This window comes from Rhamphochromis sp. 'chilingali' (assembly GCF_963969265.1).
Source record: "Rhamphochromis sp. 'chilingali' genome assembly, chromosome: 15".
NCBI lineage: Eukaryota > Metazoa > Chordata > Actinopteri > Cichliformes > Cichlidae > Rhamphochromis > Rhamphochromis sp. 'chilingali'.
Window position 1 is genome coordinate 32,367,870 of NC_137942.1, and position 17,497 is coordinate 32,385,366.

The 17,497-nt window shown below is 38.1% G+C and overlaps 1 protein-coding gene across 1 annotated transcript; it reads left to right on the top strand.

Annotated features, from left to right (window-relative positions):
- Positions 1–2,147: 2,147 nt before the first annotated feature.
- LOC308411326 (homeobox protein Dlx4a-like) lies at positions 2,148–14,602 on the top strand. Its single transcript, XM_080905214.1, has 3 exons — positions 2,148–2,993; positions 5,737–5,933; positions 13,175–14,602. Exons 1-3 carry the CDS (start codon positions 2,657–2,659, stop codon positions 13,415–13,417), a joined length of 777 nt encoding a protein of 258 aa, XP_080761340.1. The 5' UTR covers positions 2,148–2,656; the 3' UTR covers positions 13,418–14,602.
- The last annotated feature ends 2,895 nt before the right edge of the window (positions 14,603–17,497 follow it).

Consider the following 17,497-nt stretch of genomic DNA (forward strand, 5'->3'; position numbering starts at 1 on the left):
CAACCTGACTTAAAGGTTCAGATAACGACCTATATTTTTGCCAATAATATGTTGGTTGTCTTGGAGACAGAGGCTTTGGGAGGGCAAAATGAAAGTATACACAGGCGGTAACCCAGTAAATTTACTTAACATACATTAATTCTTTACTTGAGTATTTTAATTTTATGCTACTTTTTAGTCTATATTAAATTCAGTAGGAAATGTTTTACATTTTACTTCATTTTACAGTATTTATGTGACACCTGTAGAAACCCATTCCTTTAGAAAAGTGTTGGACTTTTGAAAAACTCACCAAAACTCAGCTCACCAATAATAATATTTTTACACAATGTTTCAAATGTTGAGCCTCAGATGTTGCGAAACATCTACTTCTCATATATGAGTGCTGTAAAATATCCAAGTACTTCCTCTGGAATCATTTAATATGGCCTAACTCCAAACTCAAAGAGAGTAGTGGGGCCGCATCAAAAATGAAATGTTTATAATACACATATGAATGTACTGTAAGTAATCTGTGCAACTGAGATCATCTGAAAACATTTGTTCCTGCTCCACCTCCTGAGTGTCAAAATAGAGACACAACACACAATAAATAGTTTGATGATTTCAAAATGATTATTTAAATTTAACTTTTCAGTAAAGCTGGGATTAGCGCAAAGTCAAAATGTTTAGAACCCCAATAAAGACCATTGTTCTCCTGTAATGTCCCTGCCCTATAAACCTGCCTTTACAAATAAGAAGCGCTCCAAATGACCTGAGTAATCAGCTACTTAAAATACCTTAGCTGACACATCACTGTTATTACCAGTACTGTCATCACTGACACTTCGTGGGCTTCCTTTCATTTCTGCATCATAAGAGAATGTAATCAATACAGTGATGATTCTCAATATATCAGTAAATTTCATTCAAACCTAAAAGCATGTTGTATCAGAGCTTGCAAACAGCTGGAATTTGTGATTATACGTCATGATACAGTAGTAGGTCTTAATTTCCATTATTACGCTTAATTCCCCCTTTTTTAAAATTTGATCACAATCGAACGATCCTGCTGACTTTATCTCACGTCATTCTACTTTTTTCTTTTCGTTTAATTAGCAGCATGCCCACAGTCCGGGATTTCCACCGCAGATGAGCATAATGACCGTGACTTCAGCGAAATTACAGTGTCCGAGCTTCTGCTCTGCCAAAATCACAAGTTTTGAGTTTCTCTGGAAGGGCAGTGTTTGTTATGATTGTCCTCCAGGTGTGGGGCCGCAGTCAGTGTGTGTGTGTGTGTGTGTGTGTGTGTGTGTGTGTGTGTGTGTGTGTGTGTGTGTGTGTGTGTGTGTGTGTGTGTGTGTGTGTGTGTGTGTGTGTGTGTGTCGTTTCTACATTAACGTTTTGCTTAAATGAAAATGAAAGAAATAGAGCAATAACTTGAGAACTTTTTTTTTGCTCTGACAGTGTGTTTAATAAAAAATATTATAAAATAAAAACATTTAAAAACACCAACTTTTCGCCAGCATCTTATAAATATCAATCATCCTCATCCGCCTTATTTGGCTTTCTGGCAAACAGGAAGAATTTTATTTTGGGAAGGAGTTTAATGAGGCGATCTGTCTGCTGCTCTCAGAATTACTAATGACTTTAAAATAGGTTATGTATACATTTTATTGTTATTTCTGCCAGAGGGTTCGAACATCCTGTACAATAAATTCCTGTTAATACAATGTACTTTAAAAAGTTTAGCACCAATTCCGTTAAACACCAGAGGACATTTACGTCCTCGCAGATTAAAGAAGCGAATCGTTTTCACAGTAATAAATACACATCAACCCAAAAATAAGCTCGTCAGTCAGTATTAATAAAATGCCTTCGTTAAACTGTTGTGATCCAAGCAGTTGTTGACCTCATGAAAGGAAAATATGTCTGCAGTTTTTTATTTATTTATTTTTGTACATGTTGTCACACTTGCGGAAAAATGTTTTAATGGCCGTTCTTAACTTGAAGGCTTCTTTCGGCATTCTTAAGGCCCTCTCTCCGCCACAAGCTCCGGGAAGAGCCGGCTGCCCCGCCGCTGCCGGTTGTGATTTGTGTGACACGGTTAAGCCCTGCAGCCAATGAGCGCGCTGCTTGTGCCAAATGGAGGCAGAGAGGGGGTCAGAGCAGACGCGCAGTGCGCTCTCAGGTTCGGAACACTCTCCAGTTCTCTCCGCTGCCAGGAGTCTCTTTACAACAAACGGGGAATCGAGCGGGAACCTGGTTGTTTTGGCCCGAGAGTAGGAGGACGTCGAAGGATATTCGTAATTAAACCTGCTGCTTGGTTAAGAGTTCCTGTTTTGTTTTCTCTGTTCGCTGACTTCCCCTGTTGGTCTGCGTGTTTCCCTGCCATTCGTCCAGTCTTCTACTGTTGGACTTAATGCTTTTAAACACTGAGCGTGATGTTTGTGGAGCTTTCAGCTGGGATGTAGCGGAGGGCAGACCCACCTAAAGTCACTCCACGGGAATACAGAGACGCTTTGTTTTTAAAGAGCTGCTTCTTAAAGTCTTCTGTTTTCTTGTGGGGTGTTTTTCTTGTTTCTTTTTAAACCAGTTGCCTTATCATGACCCTCATCTGTAGGTCATAGCCGACCCGTCGTCCTCTCTCCCCTGCACATCGCTGCCCCTCTCCCCAATGATGACTATGAGCTCCATATCAGACACTTTAGTAACGTCCGATCCGTCCAAATCCGCGTTTTTGGAGTTCGGTGGACACAGCTACCCTGGACACCCTGGACATCAACAACCTTCGCCAGGCTTATCCCACAACCATTATCCGGTCCACGGACTGCACGCTGTCGGACCCTCGCAGCACGATGGGCCCTTCTCCTCCGGGGCTTCCTCTTACGGTCGCCCGCTGGGATACCCACCCTACCACAGTCCAGTGAGCGCGCATCACCCCGGTGCCTACCTGCCTTATCAGCACGGTGGTCACAGCGGCGCGCTCGGACACACCAGACTGGACGATGCGGGTAGGTTTACGCACAGAAATGAATAAATGTTTGCTCATTTCCTTGTTTCTACACTTTGGTCTTTAAATATGTTCGTGGGATTTTAGTTTAATTTATTTGTCAGTTTAAATGTGCTGAAAGATGCCATAAATAAATAAATCCGACAACAAGCTAAAATACATTATTAATAGTTCGATGTGTCATTTTTAATAGTAATTCAGTCTGAAATTAATCACAGAGGACATTAAAAGAATAAAACATGCAAAACTAATAAGGATAATCACAGCGGATGAACTCGGACCATTAAAATTCTTGAAGTGGGTCTACAGAAACATGAAAATAAGCCGCAGCGGAACGCAATAATTGGATCCACACACAGGTCGGCCACAGCGTTGTGTTTAGCGTATTTTGGGGTTGGCCGGGAGATGTGTTTAAGGCCTGCGCAGACTGTGTGACTCTCCGGCACAGGCCCTGTGGTGTCCCGCGCTCCCCACCAAAACCCAAAGCCTCATCCTCATGCTCCAAATATTAGCCGTCACGTTTCCCTCTGAGCAGACACCAAAGCCTGTGATCTGACTTATCACACTACCACAATAAACAGAATTAACTAAATACGAAATGGACGAAATTAAAGTAAAATGTCATTTTAAACGAAAAAAAAGTGTTTTATAGATTTGAGCTTTTTTTTTTCAAAGTGTAACAAAACTAAAATCCAACCCAAAGGGAAAAACCTGATACATTTACTTCATATTCTTATTTATGTCTTTGCTTCATTGACAAAGACGTGCAGTTATTTTGTGTAATATGACAGATTAAAGCTACGAAAAAAACAATAAACGCCAATAAAAATAAAACTCCACGTAAGATGAAAACGTCTCGTCAGAATTTGGCAGCAGGAGCAGTTAACAGATACCGGGACGATTACGACTGTTTCTTTTGTTTTAAATAATATCCCAGTGCAGATCACTTTTCTTTCACATTTTCACTTTTTAAAAAAAAAATTTGCTCTTAATTTTATATTTTTATTTTCATCATTATTATTTAAAGAATTTACTATTACATAAAAAACACGTTCATTTAAACTAAATCTTTACATAGGATTATTTTTTTTGTCTATACTGAAAATGTCCTTGCCTCACATGCAGTATTTACGGTCATTTCAGCATATATTCAGCTTAAAAAATGAAAATAAAATTCTGAAAAAGTACACAATGTTTTTATGTTTTCTCAAAAAGAAAAAAAAGTTCTCCATAAACATGACGCAGGTGAACATGACGCAGTACTTTCATCAGGTTTACTCGACTGGTTTTATAAATAAATTCTGCTTCTGTAAATGCGCATCGACAGACGAACAGATGGATCAGCTCAAGGCCCATTTCACAATCCTTCACAGCAACTGCAGTTTATACATTTTTAAAGCAGATTTGGAATCAGTGGCAGGGAAAATGATCAGTTACAAAAACACAAATAAATACGACAGATTTTCATTGGTGCTCACCCAAAATCTGTCTTCTTGGACTTTTGCTGTTGGAGTTTTACACCACGCTCTAACTCACCCAATACATACAAGTTAAACATCACTTTACACGTTAACTGTGTTGTACAAATCTTGGTCTGTGAGGGACTCTGCAGGGCTTGTTGACATGGAGTTCTTTTTGGACACTTTGGTCACCTTTATGAAATGTCCAGTTTCTTGGAACAAGGGTCACACCTTAAAAACATACATATACGTTTTATTATATATGGATATGTGAGCCAGATTGAGCTAATAAGTGTTTTACACACTAGCGCGTTTTCTTTCTAAAAGAAACCTTCCCCTGTCAGGTCGTTTCTAAGCACCCACTGTGCTTCTGTCCCCCGGTGTTGCTGCGCGTCAGCTCAGAGCGTAGCTCAGATACAGAATGCAAGCATCTTGTGGGGCCTTGGCTTTTCTACAACTGTTCTTTCCTGCCACTGCAAGCTGTGAGCTCATGTCATAACAAAGATCAGAGGGGGTGTACGTACGCACAATATAGCTTTCCTGAAAAAAATACACAAATACAAAAAACACAAAGAAAAGCTGAGCTGCTTTGATGTCTGGATAACTGTAAGTCAACATGGTTTGAAAAGGACCACCACTCACTATCATTGCACATGTCATAGTTGTGACGCTACCTGATCTTTAATCATTACATAATATCACTGGGTAAAAATGAGCTGCTGTGGGTTGATTTACTGTAGCTGTAGTAGTTTTAGCCAGTATCAGCGGGTTATTTTCCTCCAGTGTTACTTCAGGTTCCTGGATTTTTCTAGCCTTGAGTACTGGGTGAAGTTAACTACTGCTTCTGCGCTATATCCATTTTTAACAGCACCATCCAATTTTAGAGGGGAGCTTATTATTAATTGTTGTTAGTATTTTGAATCCAAAATCTTTGAATGCCAATTTTTTAATCAACACATGTAGAGATTTCTTTTTTTATCTTTGAATTGTAGATGTTGGGACAGTTTTCACAAAATACTTTTCAGTGTTATTTATACTTTTTGTACAATTTCTAATATAATAAATGGTTAAAAAAGAATTTATGTCAAAAACATTATAGTATAAACCACTTTTTTTGTCCAACATCAATTTTCAGTGTTCACACATGAATATTTTATATCTCGTAATCATTTAAATGTTAAAATGATTTTCTACAGTCTTTTTGTGACATAGAAGAGCCCAGCTTGAAATCCCACTGTTAACATTTTTCTGAACACCGTCCTTCTGTCCTCCCTTCTAACACAGAGCATGAGAAGCCCACAGCGGTGATAGAAAATGGAGAAGTGAGGCTCAATGGAAAAGGGAAAAAGATCAGGAAGCCTCGGACCATCTACTCCAGCCTGCAGCTACAGGCTCTCAACCAGCGCTTCCAGCAAACCCAGTACCTCGCCTTGCCCGAGAGGGCCGACCTGGCCGCCAAACTGGGCCTCACGCAGACACAGGTTGGTATGAGCTATTCACACATGGACAAAGCATGCACAATAAAGCAGTGTAGACGGTCCCTAAATTTGAACATTCGTAATATGTTAGGCATTAAAATGTGAGCAGGATGGAATGACACTTTTAGGAATATAATTAACCTGTCTAAGGTAAAAACATTATTGCCTATGATGTGAAGATTTGAAAACATTTCCAGTGTGAAGTGACTCTAATAGAGGGTGTGAGTTGCAATTTCACCCTATTTTCCAAAGTATGCATGACACAAAATTAGAGCTACTTCTTAACCGAGCTCAATCACACCTCTGATTGTTTTCTTTGTTCTCTGCTAAGCCCAAACAAGACGAGCGCTGGTACATTCATGCCGACTGATGCCAACATTCCTTCATCTGTGAATTAGACATTGATGTAGCCAAACATAAGTGCAATATGGCATAAACTCTGTCATGAAATCTTCAAATGCATGAGATGGGAGAAAACATTTGAAAATGCAGAGCAGTGTGCTGGAAACCGTTTGCGCAGATTTGTCTCCACGTGTCACCAGAACAGGTTCAAAATTGGTTCACTGGGACTTTCTGCCTGTTTTGCATCTCTTTGAAATGTGTGTGCGCACTCATACACATGTGGAGACACCAGCAAACGAATCCCAACAGCTGCTGTTTTGTCTGTGAAGCTGCATCGTGTTGTTGTGGCGTCTAGGTAAAAATGATTTAATTGGATATTTTAACATTTATTTATAATTCACATTTTTTATAAATGTCCATAAAGGCTGAACCACGTTAGCCAGCAGCAATCCAGCTTTTATCCAGTCAACAACACTTCAATATTTGCTGTTCTGAATCTTTACGTTACAGATCAAATCCCCCGATCCTCAGTTTTATCATAGCGTTAGAAAAACAGGCAAATGTGTGAATGAAGGTGCATTTTCTTCAAAATACGAAATGTAGTAACTTACACATTTTGCAAAATACATGGACTGCTTTAGAAATAGGAGCCCTAATTATATATTCAATACAAAAATATTTTATGTACAGTTGGAATCCACAAAGAAACGTGTAGTTGGTTGTAATGATTCGTGTATAGGCTGATTATTTCACCTAACATCATGCACTGCTTTGAGTATTATGACTGGACCCCATGAAACTAATTGTGGGGAATGGAGCATGCTTGTGTAGTACAATGTGGAACACATTGCTAATGATTAAAGGTAGATTTTGTAGTATTTATTTAACAAATACAAAAAATGTAGCACTATATACATTTGGCACTGACCATTTTAGGATCAAATATATCTTATTTTATTTATTTACTTTTTTGGGGAGGAGGGTAGATTCACATTTCTTTATAAGGCATATGTTTTTTGTGAGACTCAACTTTATGGGACAAGTGATAAAAAACAAAGTGTGACACCTGGTTGGTCTCGTTATGAGACATAATGAACATTTTTAAAACTTACCAATGCAAATGACATAATCGTAACAGAACTAATGAAGAAAACACACTCATAGACCAGAGAGATGCTTTCCATTCCAACGTGTTTTCTTTGAATAAATCCTTTTTAATGATACTGAAAAACTGTTGTGTTTTTCATTGGGGCTCATCAGCCATAAATCTCTATATCTGTGTAACTGACAAAGAAAAACAGTGGAACGTGTTTTACTAACTGCTTTATTTTGTCAGTGTCTGTGTTTACTACTGGGCCTGCTTAGATTAGCAATGTGCTCATTTAAGCTGATTGCTGATTCTGATTTGCTTTGTCGGGCAGTTTTCCTGATATTGTTCAACACAAAACTTCATTTGAGAGGTGCCAAGAAGTCACGAGGTAGTGACGCTGGAAAATCCAGATTACTGACAAATTTTATGTTGATATTTAGCTCCAGTGATCCACTGCTGTCAGCTAGTGTAATACTGACTCAGTGCAAGAGAAGGCTGTAAGAGGCATGGCTGTGTCGTCTCTTTTGTTGCACCTCTATTGCCAACTTAATGTAATTCATTCATCAATTCAAAATAAAGTAATAATAACGTTGTTTATAATTTCATATAATTGATACAATTAAAACTTAGTTTAACACTGTGATGTCCAAACGCTTGTTAAAGTGCTTGAACTAGTGATGTATTATTTGAGTTGAGCTAGTGTTTTTGCCATCATGGTAGCTCATGGTAGGATGTATTTACTACCAAATTCATCTGCACTAAGCAAACTGACTTACCAAGAGGAGAGTCAGTCATTGTCTGTAGTTTCTTAAATATGATAAATAAGTTGGTTTCAGCTATTTTCTAGTTAATGAAAACTGAAAAAGTGGAAGTTTCACATAAGCACAGCCAACAACGACAGAGTCTGACAGTGATATTATTAAACATTTTGTTTCTCTTGGGAAAACCAGTGCAGAGCTGGAAAACAGGAAGTATTGTCCCTGTGAGTAACTGGTACATGTAGACTGTAGACAAAGTGGCCAACTCTGTCAGTCAGCAGTCGTTGTTATTTATGGATAACAGGAATCTATAACAACAAATTATAGCAGTGCCTTACTTCCATGGGCTTATGACACTGTAGGCTCTGTGTAGAATAATCACAGATACATTGCGCCTGTCCAAAAGGTGAAGAATAAAGGTTTGAATAGACAGCAGGTGTCCGACTGGGGAAACATTAGATGACACTGTTTTGGAATATTTGAAATACGATCCATGCTCGCCTGCATGTGTGTGCACACTCAGCAACCATCAGCATTTGATCATCAGCTGAATTGTCCTAATCCCATATGAATTAACTGCAGCAGCTATGTTTACACTAGAAGTAAGAGATGATCCATTCATTTGTCTTCATCTTTTGTAGTGGTATAGTGGTTTGCTTTTTTATTGTGGTCTGCTACAAGTCATACTCACATGTATGCTCATTGAGAAGCACCATTTTTGAACTCGCTCCTTGTTCTTCAAGGTGTTTTGGATCAAAGGCAGTCAGTTTGTACGGATCAACACAGTATGATTCAGCTGATTGTGGAGTACAATGAGAGCACATGTGATGGTAGTTTGAGGAATGGCAGCACATTTGTATGTTGGATTGTGATGTTTAGCGTGTGGGAGTCTTCTTTCTTTGAGTTCCCATTTCAGAAACACGGCACAAAGTTACTGAAGTTACTTTTATTAGTATCACATACCATTTGTTACATTTGTTGCATTTCTGTAGGCTAGGTACAAAATAACTCACTACTTTTTGTCCTTTTATCTGGATTTTTTAAATGTCCAGTTCCTGATGTGTAAATGTTTCCATTATAACACACTCAGAAATTCCACAATAGAACGAAAAAAGCAGCATTCGTTAAATACACCCTATGCACAACGCCACATGTTGAAGATGATGGTGCCTTTTGTGAAATGTTCATATCCAGCTTACAGTTGATAGTACAGTTGGTGTACACGGTACAGTTGATGTGGTGATGTGGTTGGGGAAAAATGTTGCACTTAAGCGTTGTTGAACTTCAGCATCTTGTATACACAGCCCACTATTTTCAGGGGATCAAAAGTATTTGGGCAAGACACTCATAAATAAAAAGGTTTACTGCCTTCAGCTTTGACACAGTCTTCCGCTTCTTTAATCAAGAGTTGCCTTGCCTGTACGTTTCAACCTTGATTTTTATTTTTCATCCAATTCTTGGTTCTATTAGCAAATTTAACTTTAATTTTTCGGAATGTGGCAACAGTAATGGAAACGGGTCCAACTAGCCAGTAAATAGACAGATGGGAACAAATATATTAAACAAACCAAGAGATTAACTAGATTAGGTACAATGTTTTAACACTCTGAGGTCAAAGTCATCCTCAGTGTTAACCCAAACCCAAGCCCTATATTTTTAGGGAGGAAAAAAATGACTTTTCTGGAAAAGAGTGAAGAGCTTTTGCTGTGTCAGTTAGAATAATTGTCTTTGTTTCCCCTTGTACTTATATGTCAGATCATGTCATGCACGAACTACGATACACTGAAAAATTATCTGAATCAGGAACTGAGGATTAATATTGGCTTATATTAATAATGTATATTATTAATGTACTGGTCATGTAGAACTAAAACCCTGCGATCCTTGAAATTTTATTATTTTCTTTCATTTTCTCTAATAAATACTTTCTATTTCGTTTACTTTCCACTCCTTTTTCTTGGTCAAATGATTTTGAAACATAAAAACCTCTGATGTTTTAGGCTAGGCTAACCAGTATTGCTGTAAATATAGAGAATTGCAGGTAAAATATGTGCAGTAATTTTAAACAAAAAGCAACTTTTTATATTTTTAGGCTTCTTTACGACATAATTAATAGAAGACACAGAACAAGTCCTACTGAAACCCACAGTCAGCTGCATCTAGCCTGTGTGCTTATATGTGTTGGCCCGCTGCGTCTGCTGTGCATTCCTCACGTACACGGGTGCGCTTTTCTGATCACGGGCACACTCATGGAAAACATACGTAGTTTATGTGCACGCATTCACCCACGGCCACGTAAATGCACGCGCACACACACACTCGCACACACTTGAAGATAGCGATCATGCCATTAGGCTGCCAGCCAGCGACTGACCACTTTCCATCGAAAAATAATGTTCCCAACGCAGCTGAGAAATGGCACGTAGCACTGTTCTAATGTTTTTCCTCGAAACGTTCCCTATCTCTGTCCACCTCTCACACACACATACACGCCATCTATACAACTTCCAAATGGAAGACATCTGGACAAAAAAAACTTTTTTGACAAGGACTTTAGTATATGCAGACAATTAAGTTTGTTAATTTTCACACACACTCTGTGTCCCTCAGTGGTCTTTTGCCTGCCTTTCAGCCACCGTCTTCCCTTAAAGTCAGAGTCATTAGCCACACACTCAGAAAAGTGTCAGCTCCGTGTTGCTGCTGGAATATGAAACCAATAATTACAGATGACATGCTCTCACTGAGGATGCTGTTGATTGACTCCTGGCCTCTTAAGCTACACTCCAATCCTTCAGGTTTTCATCCACAGTGTAATACTGCAGGGGATTATTATATAGTATTCAATGCAGTGTGTGACTATCACTTTTTATATTAAGATTAATATTATGTTAATTTAATAATTGAACTTTAATATGATTTAAAACCTTCCTAAATGTTGCAGCTTGAAGAATTCAAAGTGGATAATTTACAATTTAATTAGTTTTAATTTCTGAAAAGCAGCATTATCGCCTTTAATTTTCATATATTATATCGTATATTTATGGAGTCTATGCTTTTCACAGCTGGTGACTGGCGTCAGTGGATATATTGGAACAATAGAGTTTAAATTAAATGTCAAATTTCACTCGGCATGATTTCTGGCTGTTTCAGTTCAAAAGCTGGGTGTGAAAGCTGGACATTTTGGGATTACTGGGAAAGGGATAATTTTTTCCACATATTCCAAATCAATTACAGCACTCTGAAATTAGAATTTTTATAGATTAAAATATCTTCCATAAAACCACTTCACAACAGTCTTCATAAATACCCATAAACTCCCCGGGTAATAATTCCTAGGACTGGAGAAGAAAACACTTTCAGGGCCAAGAGTGTTTTCTTTTCTTTTGCTCACTCTTTTATATTTCTTCTCCTTTGTTGCTAGCCAGAACTGTGCTATGGGCGCAGGTTTTTTCCCCTTTACAGCACAGTTAAAACCCATTTCAGACAAAAGTATCCTTCACTGCCTCTGTACAATTATACATGATTCACTCGTTCCCGCTAAGCTGACAGGTTGGCCGACAGGCATATTTGCGTAATTTGATGCTCAATTTGCAAGCATGCTGGAAACAAAGAAATGCCAATTATATTAACAACGTAACTAAATCATCTGTAACCACTGATAAATGATTGAAGTGATATTCATCTAAATACTTTGAGATATTTTAATTATATGATGCCTGTAGTCACATATTAATATTTTTGTATGAACCTGCTGGCTAATATACTCACAGGATTGGGTAATATGCTGACCATCAGTTTCCATTGAACCCGTCGTTCTATAAGATGCAGGCGTTCCAATAAACAGCTTTATGTGTCACACCAAGATAGTTTTTAAAACCCTAAAGGAGCTGTATGCATAGTGTGGGTGTGACAGTGTGATTCAAGTACCTTATCATGTGCTGGTGTTTTTAGCTGTAGGAGCTAACTATAGTTTCCCTGTAATATTACTCCAAGCTTACTCTCTGTTAGTACCGCACTGAAGTATAGGCACATCTTACGTGTGCTGCCTATTGTTGCCTGGTTTATGTAACCTTACACTGCCTTATTGTTTTGCTTTGTTTTTGCCTGCCGCAGGTATCACATTATCACCGCTACATCATTAGGTATCATTGCTAACATGTGCTAAACCTTTTAATGTTTCCAAAAACTAAAAACAGAAACAGTTGTGCAGAGAAAAACTGCTTCCTCGCTGAGTTCAACTTAAAGGAAGCACCTAAGCTAGCACCTAGATTTAAGGAGCCCAAAGCTAATGTTAATCTGCTCATGCACATCACTTACCTTTGGTCATCACAGCTGTTAGTGCTAGATAGCAATGACTTTATAATGATTCAGTTATCAGGTCATCTATATCGAAATCTTTTCTTCTTGTCAGTAACTGTGGTGAAGGAGGGTTCACTCAGGCTTAAGGATGATCGGATTAGATTTTACTGTGATCCACTGTTAGCAACACATTGAGGGAATTTCTTCAAATTTGGCAAAAAAAACCCTCCATTTGAACTCAAGGAAAAACTGATTAGTTTTGTGGTTAATGACAAAATTATAGGAGAGATTGTGACAACACCCACCTTGATTTTTAGGTGATTGTACAGTTCTTTTGGGCTGCTGGGTTGACGATGCTAATAAAGCACATATTATATGTGCCTTGGTAAAGACAGTTGTAAACTCCAACTTGACTTGTTGGTATTCGTATACAACCACAAGGGTGCAATGAGAGTTTAACCTGATTTGATTTTAGTTGTGAACAAAGTGTTTTTAGATGTATATTTATGGTTAAAGACTCACCCACTGTTGTGTTGGTTACTGATTTTTTAAAAACTCGAGGAAGAAAAAAAGAGGACAAAATAAGAACACGGTGCTGCATAATTCTTTTAAATAAAATTATTTACTGAGCCCATGACCTTAAAATAAAACAGTCACTTTATGATAGTTTTGGTCTTTATCTTGTAATAAATCACTCAATCCAATCACAGCGTTTCCTGTATGACTCTTAACTCTTGTACTTTTTCTTTTTCTAGGTGAAAATATGGTTCCAAAATAAACGATCTAAATACAAGAAGATCATGAAGAATGGGCCCTGTGGACCTGAGGGAGAACACCTTGCCCCTCCACCACCAGCCTCCTCCTCGCCGTGTTCCTTGTGGGATATCAGCATGGCTGCCAAAGGTGCACCGGTGCACTCAGGAGGATATGTGAACAATTTTGGACACTGGTATCCCGGACACCAGCAGGAACCCATGCCAAGAACTCAGATGATGTGACAGACGGGGAGATGCGACGCTTCCGGGACAAATTGCGGAATTATTCCGGCAGGCTGAACTGAAGCTCTAAGAGACAAGGACATTTTTTAGAGTCTGAGCCACTCTGGAGGCAAAAATATAAGCAGCAGCTATGCAATAAAACTAAAGTGGACAGATATAGGGGAAACGGCTAAAATAGCTGTAAAATACACAATATTATAACAGAAAGAAATACTACAATCAGTACAATTTTCAGACGAGTTGAATTTACTATTAGCTGTTAGCGGTGTGTTGATGATGTCTGATAAGCCTTGGAATAAGGGATCGACAAAGTGGCTCAGGTCTCATTTGTAAAATATAACTAGCGAGATATGAATATTGATAAACTTCTCCGAGACTCAGCTATGAGGAGTGAATCATCAGATCTACCAGGCTGAGCAGTAAGTGTTAGGTACTTACACAAAGCCATAGCACTGTGTATACCTGTTTGAAGTATTTCACTGTCATGTTTTTGGTGTTTACTTTGCCAGTTGCCTAATATCAAACTGCGCGTATCCGACTCCAATTTAAAGCGAGACTGCATTTGTACTGGTGACCACGGGTCCAGGAAGTCTCAGTTACAGTATAAATATGGTAAATGTCAAATGTAGCTTTACAGTAGCAGTAGAACTCAGCTTTTCATTTGTATGAGGAGGAATTTAGCTTTAAATATATTTTTTTTAAAATAACCTTACCTAAGTTTAAAAAAAAAGCCTAGTTCTGCCTCCAGAGCAGCTCTGCCTGCTAAGACATTTTGATAAAGCTACAAGTTAACACTATAACTCAAAGCTAATGCCACCACTGCTTCCGGACTTTTCCGGAGGCTTCTTTTTTTCTTTGCCTTTTATTTGGGTTTACACTCGGGCAGGTACATGATGTGTAAAAAGAGGGCGTCCTCATAAATATTTTTTAATGAACACTTTGGTTTTTTAATGTTAAATACAGATCAAATTAAAACACAGATGAAAACAAACGTTCTTGTGATGCTGACATTTGTGTGTTTGTGTTCTGTGTAGGATCCAGTGCAAAAGGCAAATATAAAAAAGTACTAATAGCACTTATATAGTATATAGTGTCAGTATAAAGAGTCATTTTAGGGTGTTTCGTAAAAGCCTTTCATTTCTTTCTTTCTTTCTTTTTTTTTGGCTCACTGTTTTTTCATTTTTATAATCCACATAAGTGAAAAATTGACTAAATTAAAATAATTGGACTTCATGCTCCTCTCCATTCAACTCATTGTTCACTTCTTTCCTCAGAAAGCTTTAGTGGGATTGGGGTGTTTGGTGGAAAATAATAGGCTGATTTACATTTTTATGAACTTTTCATTTTATTTCACCAATGAATTACAAAGACCGTCTCCATAAGTTTCAACTTTAAATTCCAAACTTCTTTTTTTTCAACTCAACGACCTCTTAAAATCCCAAATTATCAGTTTGCCAATAGCAGATTTAGGTTAGCCTTTGTTATCTGAAATAAATCAAACCTATCGCTGATTTTGTTTATTTAACCTAAATCCGTAGGTGGATATAATTTGTCTTTGCACCTTTGATAGAATATCGAATTCTGGCAACAGTAACTTGTTGCTAAAATAACACATCCCCTCCTCAGTTTAAGTTCTTTGTGCGTCCCTGTGGCCCAAAGCCATTTTCTTTAAAGTCGTAAATCAGAAGAAGCAAGTCACGTCTTTCACCCCTGCAAACATCTGGAAATGCAAAAAGAGTCGTCAAACATTGTCAATGATTTTATAAAATGACCACGTCAATTATAGGTAATTTAGGACACAGCTTGTTAAATAAAGCTTTCACTCTGACGCTGTAATTATCTGTAATTGTCAGTCAAGGGAATATCCTTCTGCCTCCAGCCCTCGAGGGAGAAGTCTAGGAAGTAGTGGATTGCATCAAACTGGATTACTGAGGCTTAATCCTTTCGCATCAAATTGATTTGCTGAACGGTTTTTGAAGATTTGCGTGAAAACATGAGTTTCATGTTTTCTTCGGACCAGAAAAAGCAAATCCCTACAGTGCCGTGATAAACTCCCTAATTTCTTAGTTTTTTTCCATATTTCTCACACGTTTTAGATCATCAAATACATTTTAATGTTAGACAAGGTAAGATGAATAAATACAAAAGCAGTTTCATTTATGACGAGAAATAAACTATACAAACTTATCTGGCCCTGTGTGGAAAAACTTCCCTTCTCTGTTAAATTATTAATTAACTGAGATTAATAAAAAAAAATTGGAATGCTGAATTTAATTTCACTAGCCTCACTATTTACTGCCAGATATGCTAAATAAAGAAATCTCTTAAATAAAACCTGTCTGACAAAGGCTAAACTATTTCATAAAGCAACTCATCATTCCACAATCTAGAAGATGAAACCTAAGAACGACTGAGAAACAAAGTCTGCCAGTCATCTATCATTCTGGAAGGAGCTGGAAAGCTATTTCTAAGGCTTTTGGACTCCAGTAAACTATGGTCATTATGAACTATGGACAAAACTTGGAACAGTGCTGAACCTTCGCAGGAGTGGCCGGCCGACCAAAATAGTCCCAAGAGCGCATTGGTGATTCATCCAGGAGGTCACAAAAGAACCCAGAACAACATCTAAAGAACTGCAGGTCTCACTTATCCCAGTTAAGGTCTGTTTTCATGATTCTGCAATAAGAAAGAGACGGCAAAAATGGCACCCATGGGAGAGATCCAAGGAAACAACACTGCTGACCAAAGTCTTGATGATTCCCAAGACTTTGGGGCAAAATATTCCGTGGACTGATGAGAGAAAAGCTGCACTTACTGGAAAGCTTGAGTCCTGTTACATCTGCTGTAAAACACAGAATTTCATTAAAAAAAACATCATTGCAACAGTCAGCATGGTGGTGGTAGTGTGATGGTCTCGAGCTGCTTCGCTGCTTTAGTGCCTGGATGACTTTCCGTAATTGATGGAACTATGAATTCTGCTGTGTAGCAGAAACCCTGAAGAAAAATGTCCGACCATCAGTTTGTGCCCTGAAACTGAAGTGCACGCAGGTTATGCAGCAGGATATTGATCTGAAACAAACCAGTAAGTCCACCTCTGATTGGTTGTCAAAGTTGGGACTTAAATTAGATTGAGATGCTTTGATGTTATAACCTTAAACAGGCTGTTCATGATAAAAATAAAAATAAAAACCAGTGTGGTTGAATTAAGAAAGAGAGGACCAAAATTCCTCCACAGAGATGTGACTCCTTGCCAGTTACCGCAAGCACTTGATTGCAGTTTTTGGCGCCAAGGATGTCACAAGCAGTTATTACATTTAAGGGGCAATTACTTTTTTTTTCATACAGTAAGGCCAGGTACGGTTTTATCCTTTCATAAATTAAATTATCACTTAAAAATGGTATTTTGTGTTTACTATCTTTTTATCTGTACATTATTTTTGTCAAATACTAAAAATGTTTTTGCAAACAATATGCAAAAAAACAAGAAGTCAGGAAGGGGCATTATAAGGTAGTACATTCCATTGTTGTAATATAGTAATTGGTGAAACTCAATCCAGTGCAAGTTTATTTACTGTATGAAATGCCTGTTCACAACAACAATCCTCTCAACGGTTTTATAGTAAAGAGCCAACATTATTATAGTAGGAAAACTCCAATCAGCTCTCAGTCCTCTGTGATCACTTGGTGATGGTGGGAAAGAAGAACTCCCTTTTATTAACAGGAAGACATGTCAGGAAGAGGCAACTACATCCACAAAGTATTCACAGCGCTTCACTTCTTCCACATTTTGTCATGTTACAGCTTTATTGTAAAATGCATTACATTCAATTTTTACCTCAAAATTATACTCACATTATCCCATAATGACAGAGTAAAAACATAAATGAAAACGTTTGTGTCACGGTCCTGGGTCCCCTGACCCAGCGTTTTTAGTTCTTTGTGATTATTGTACTTGTGTGTGATTTATTCTATGGCTTCTAGTTTTGATCCCTTGCCCTTCATGTTTCTCTGTGCCCCCTCTGTTCTGTGTAATTGTGTGCCTTTGCATGTTTGAGTTTCTTGTTTTCTGTCACTCTGCAT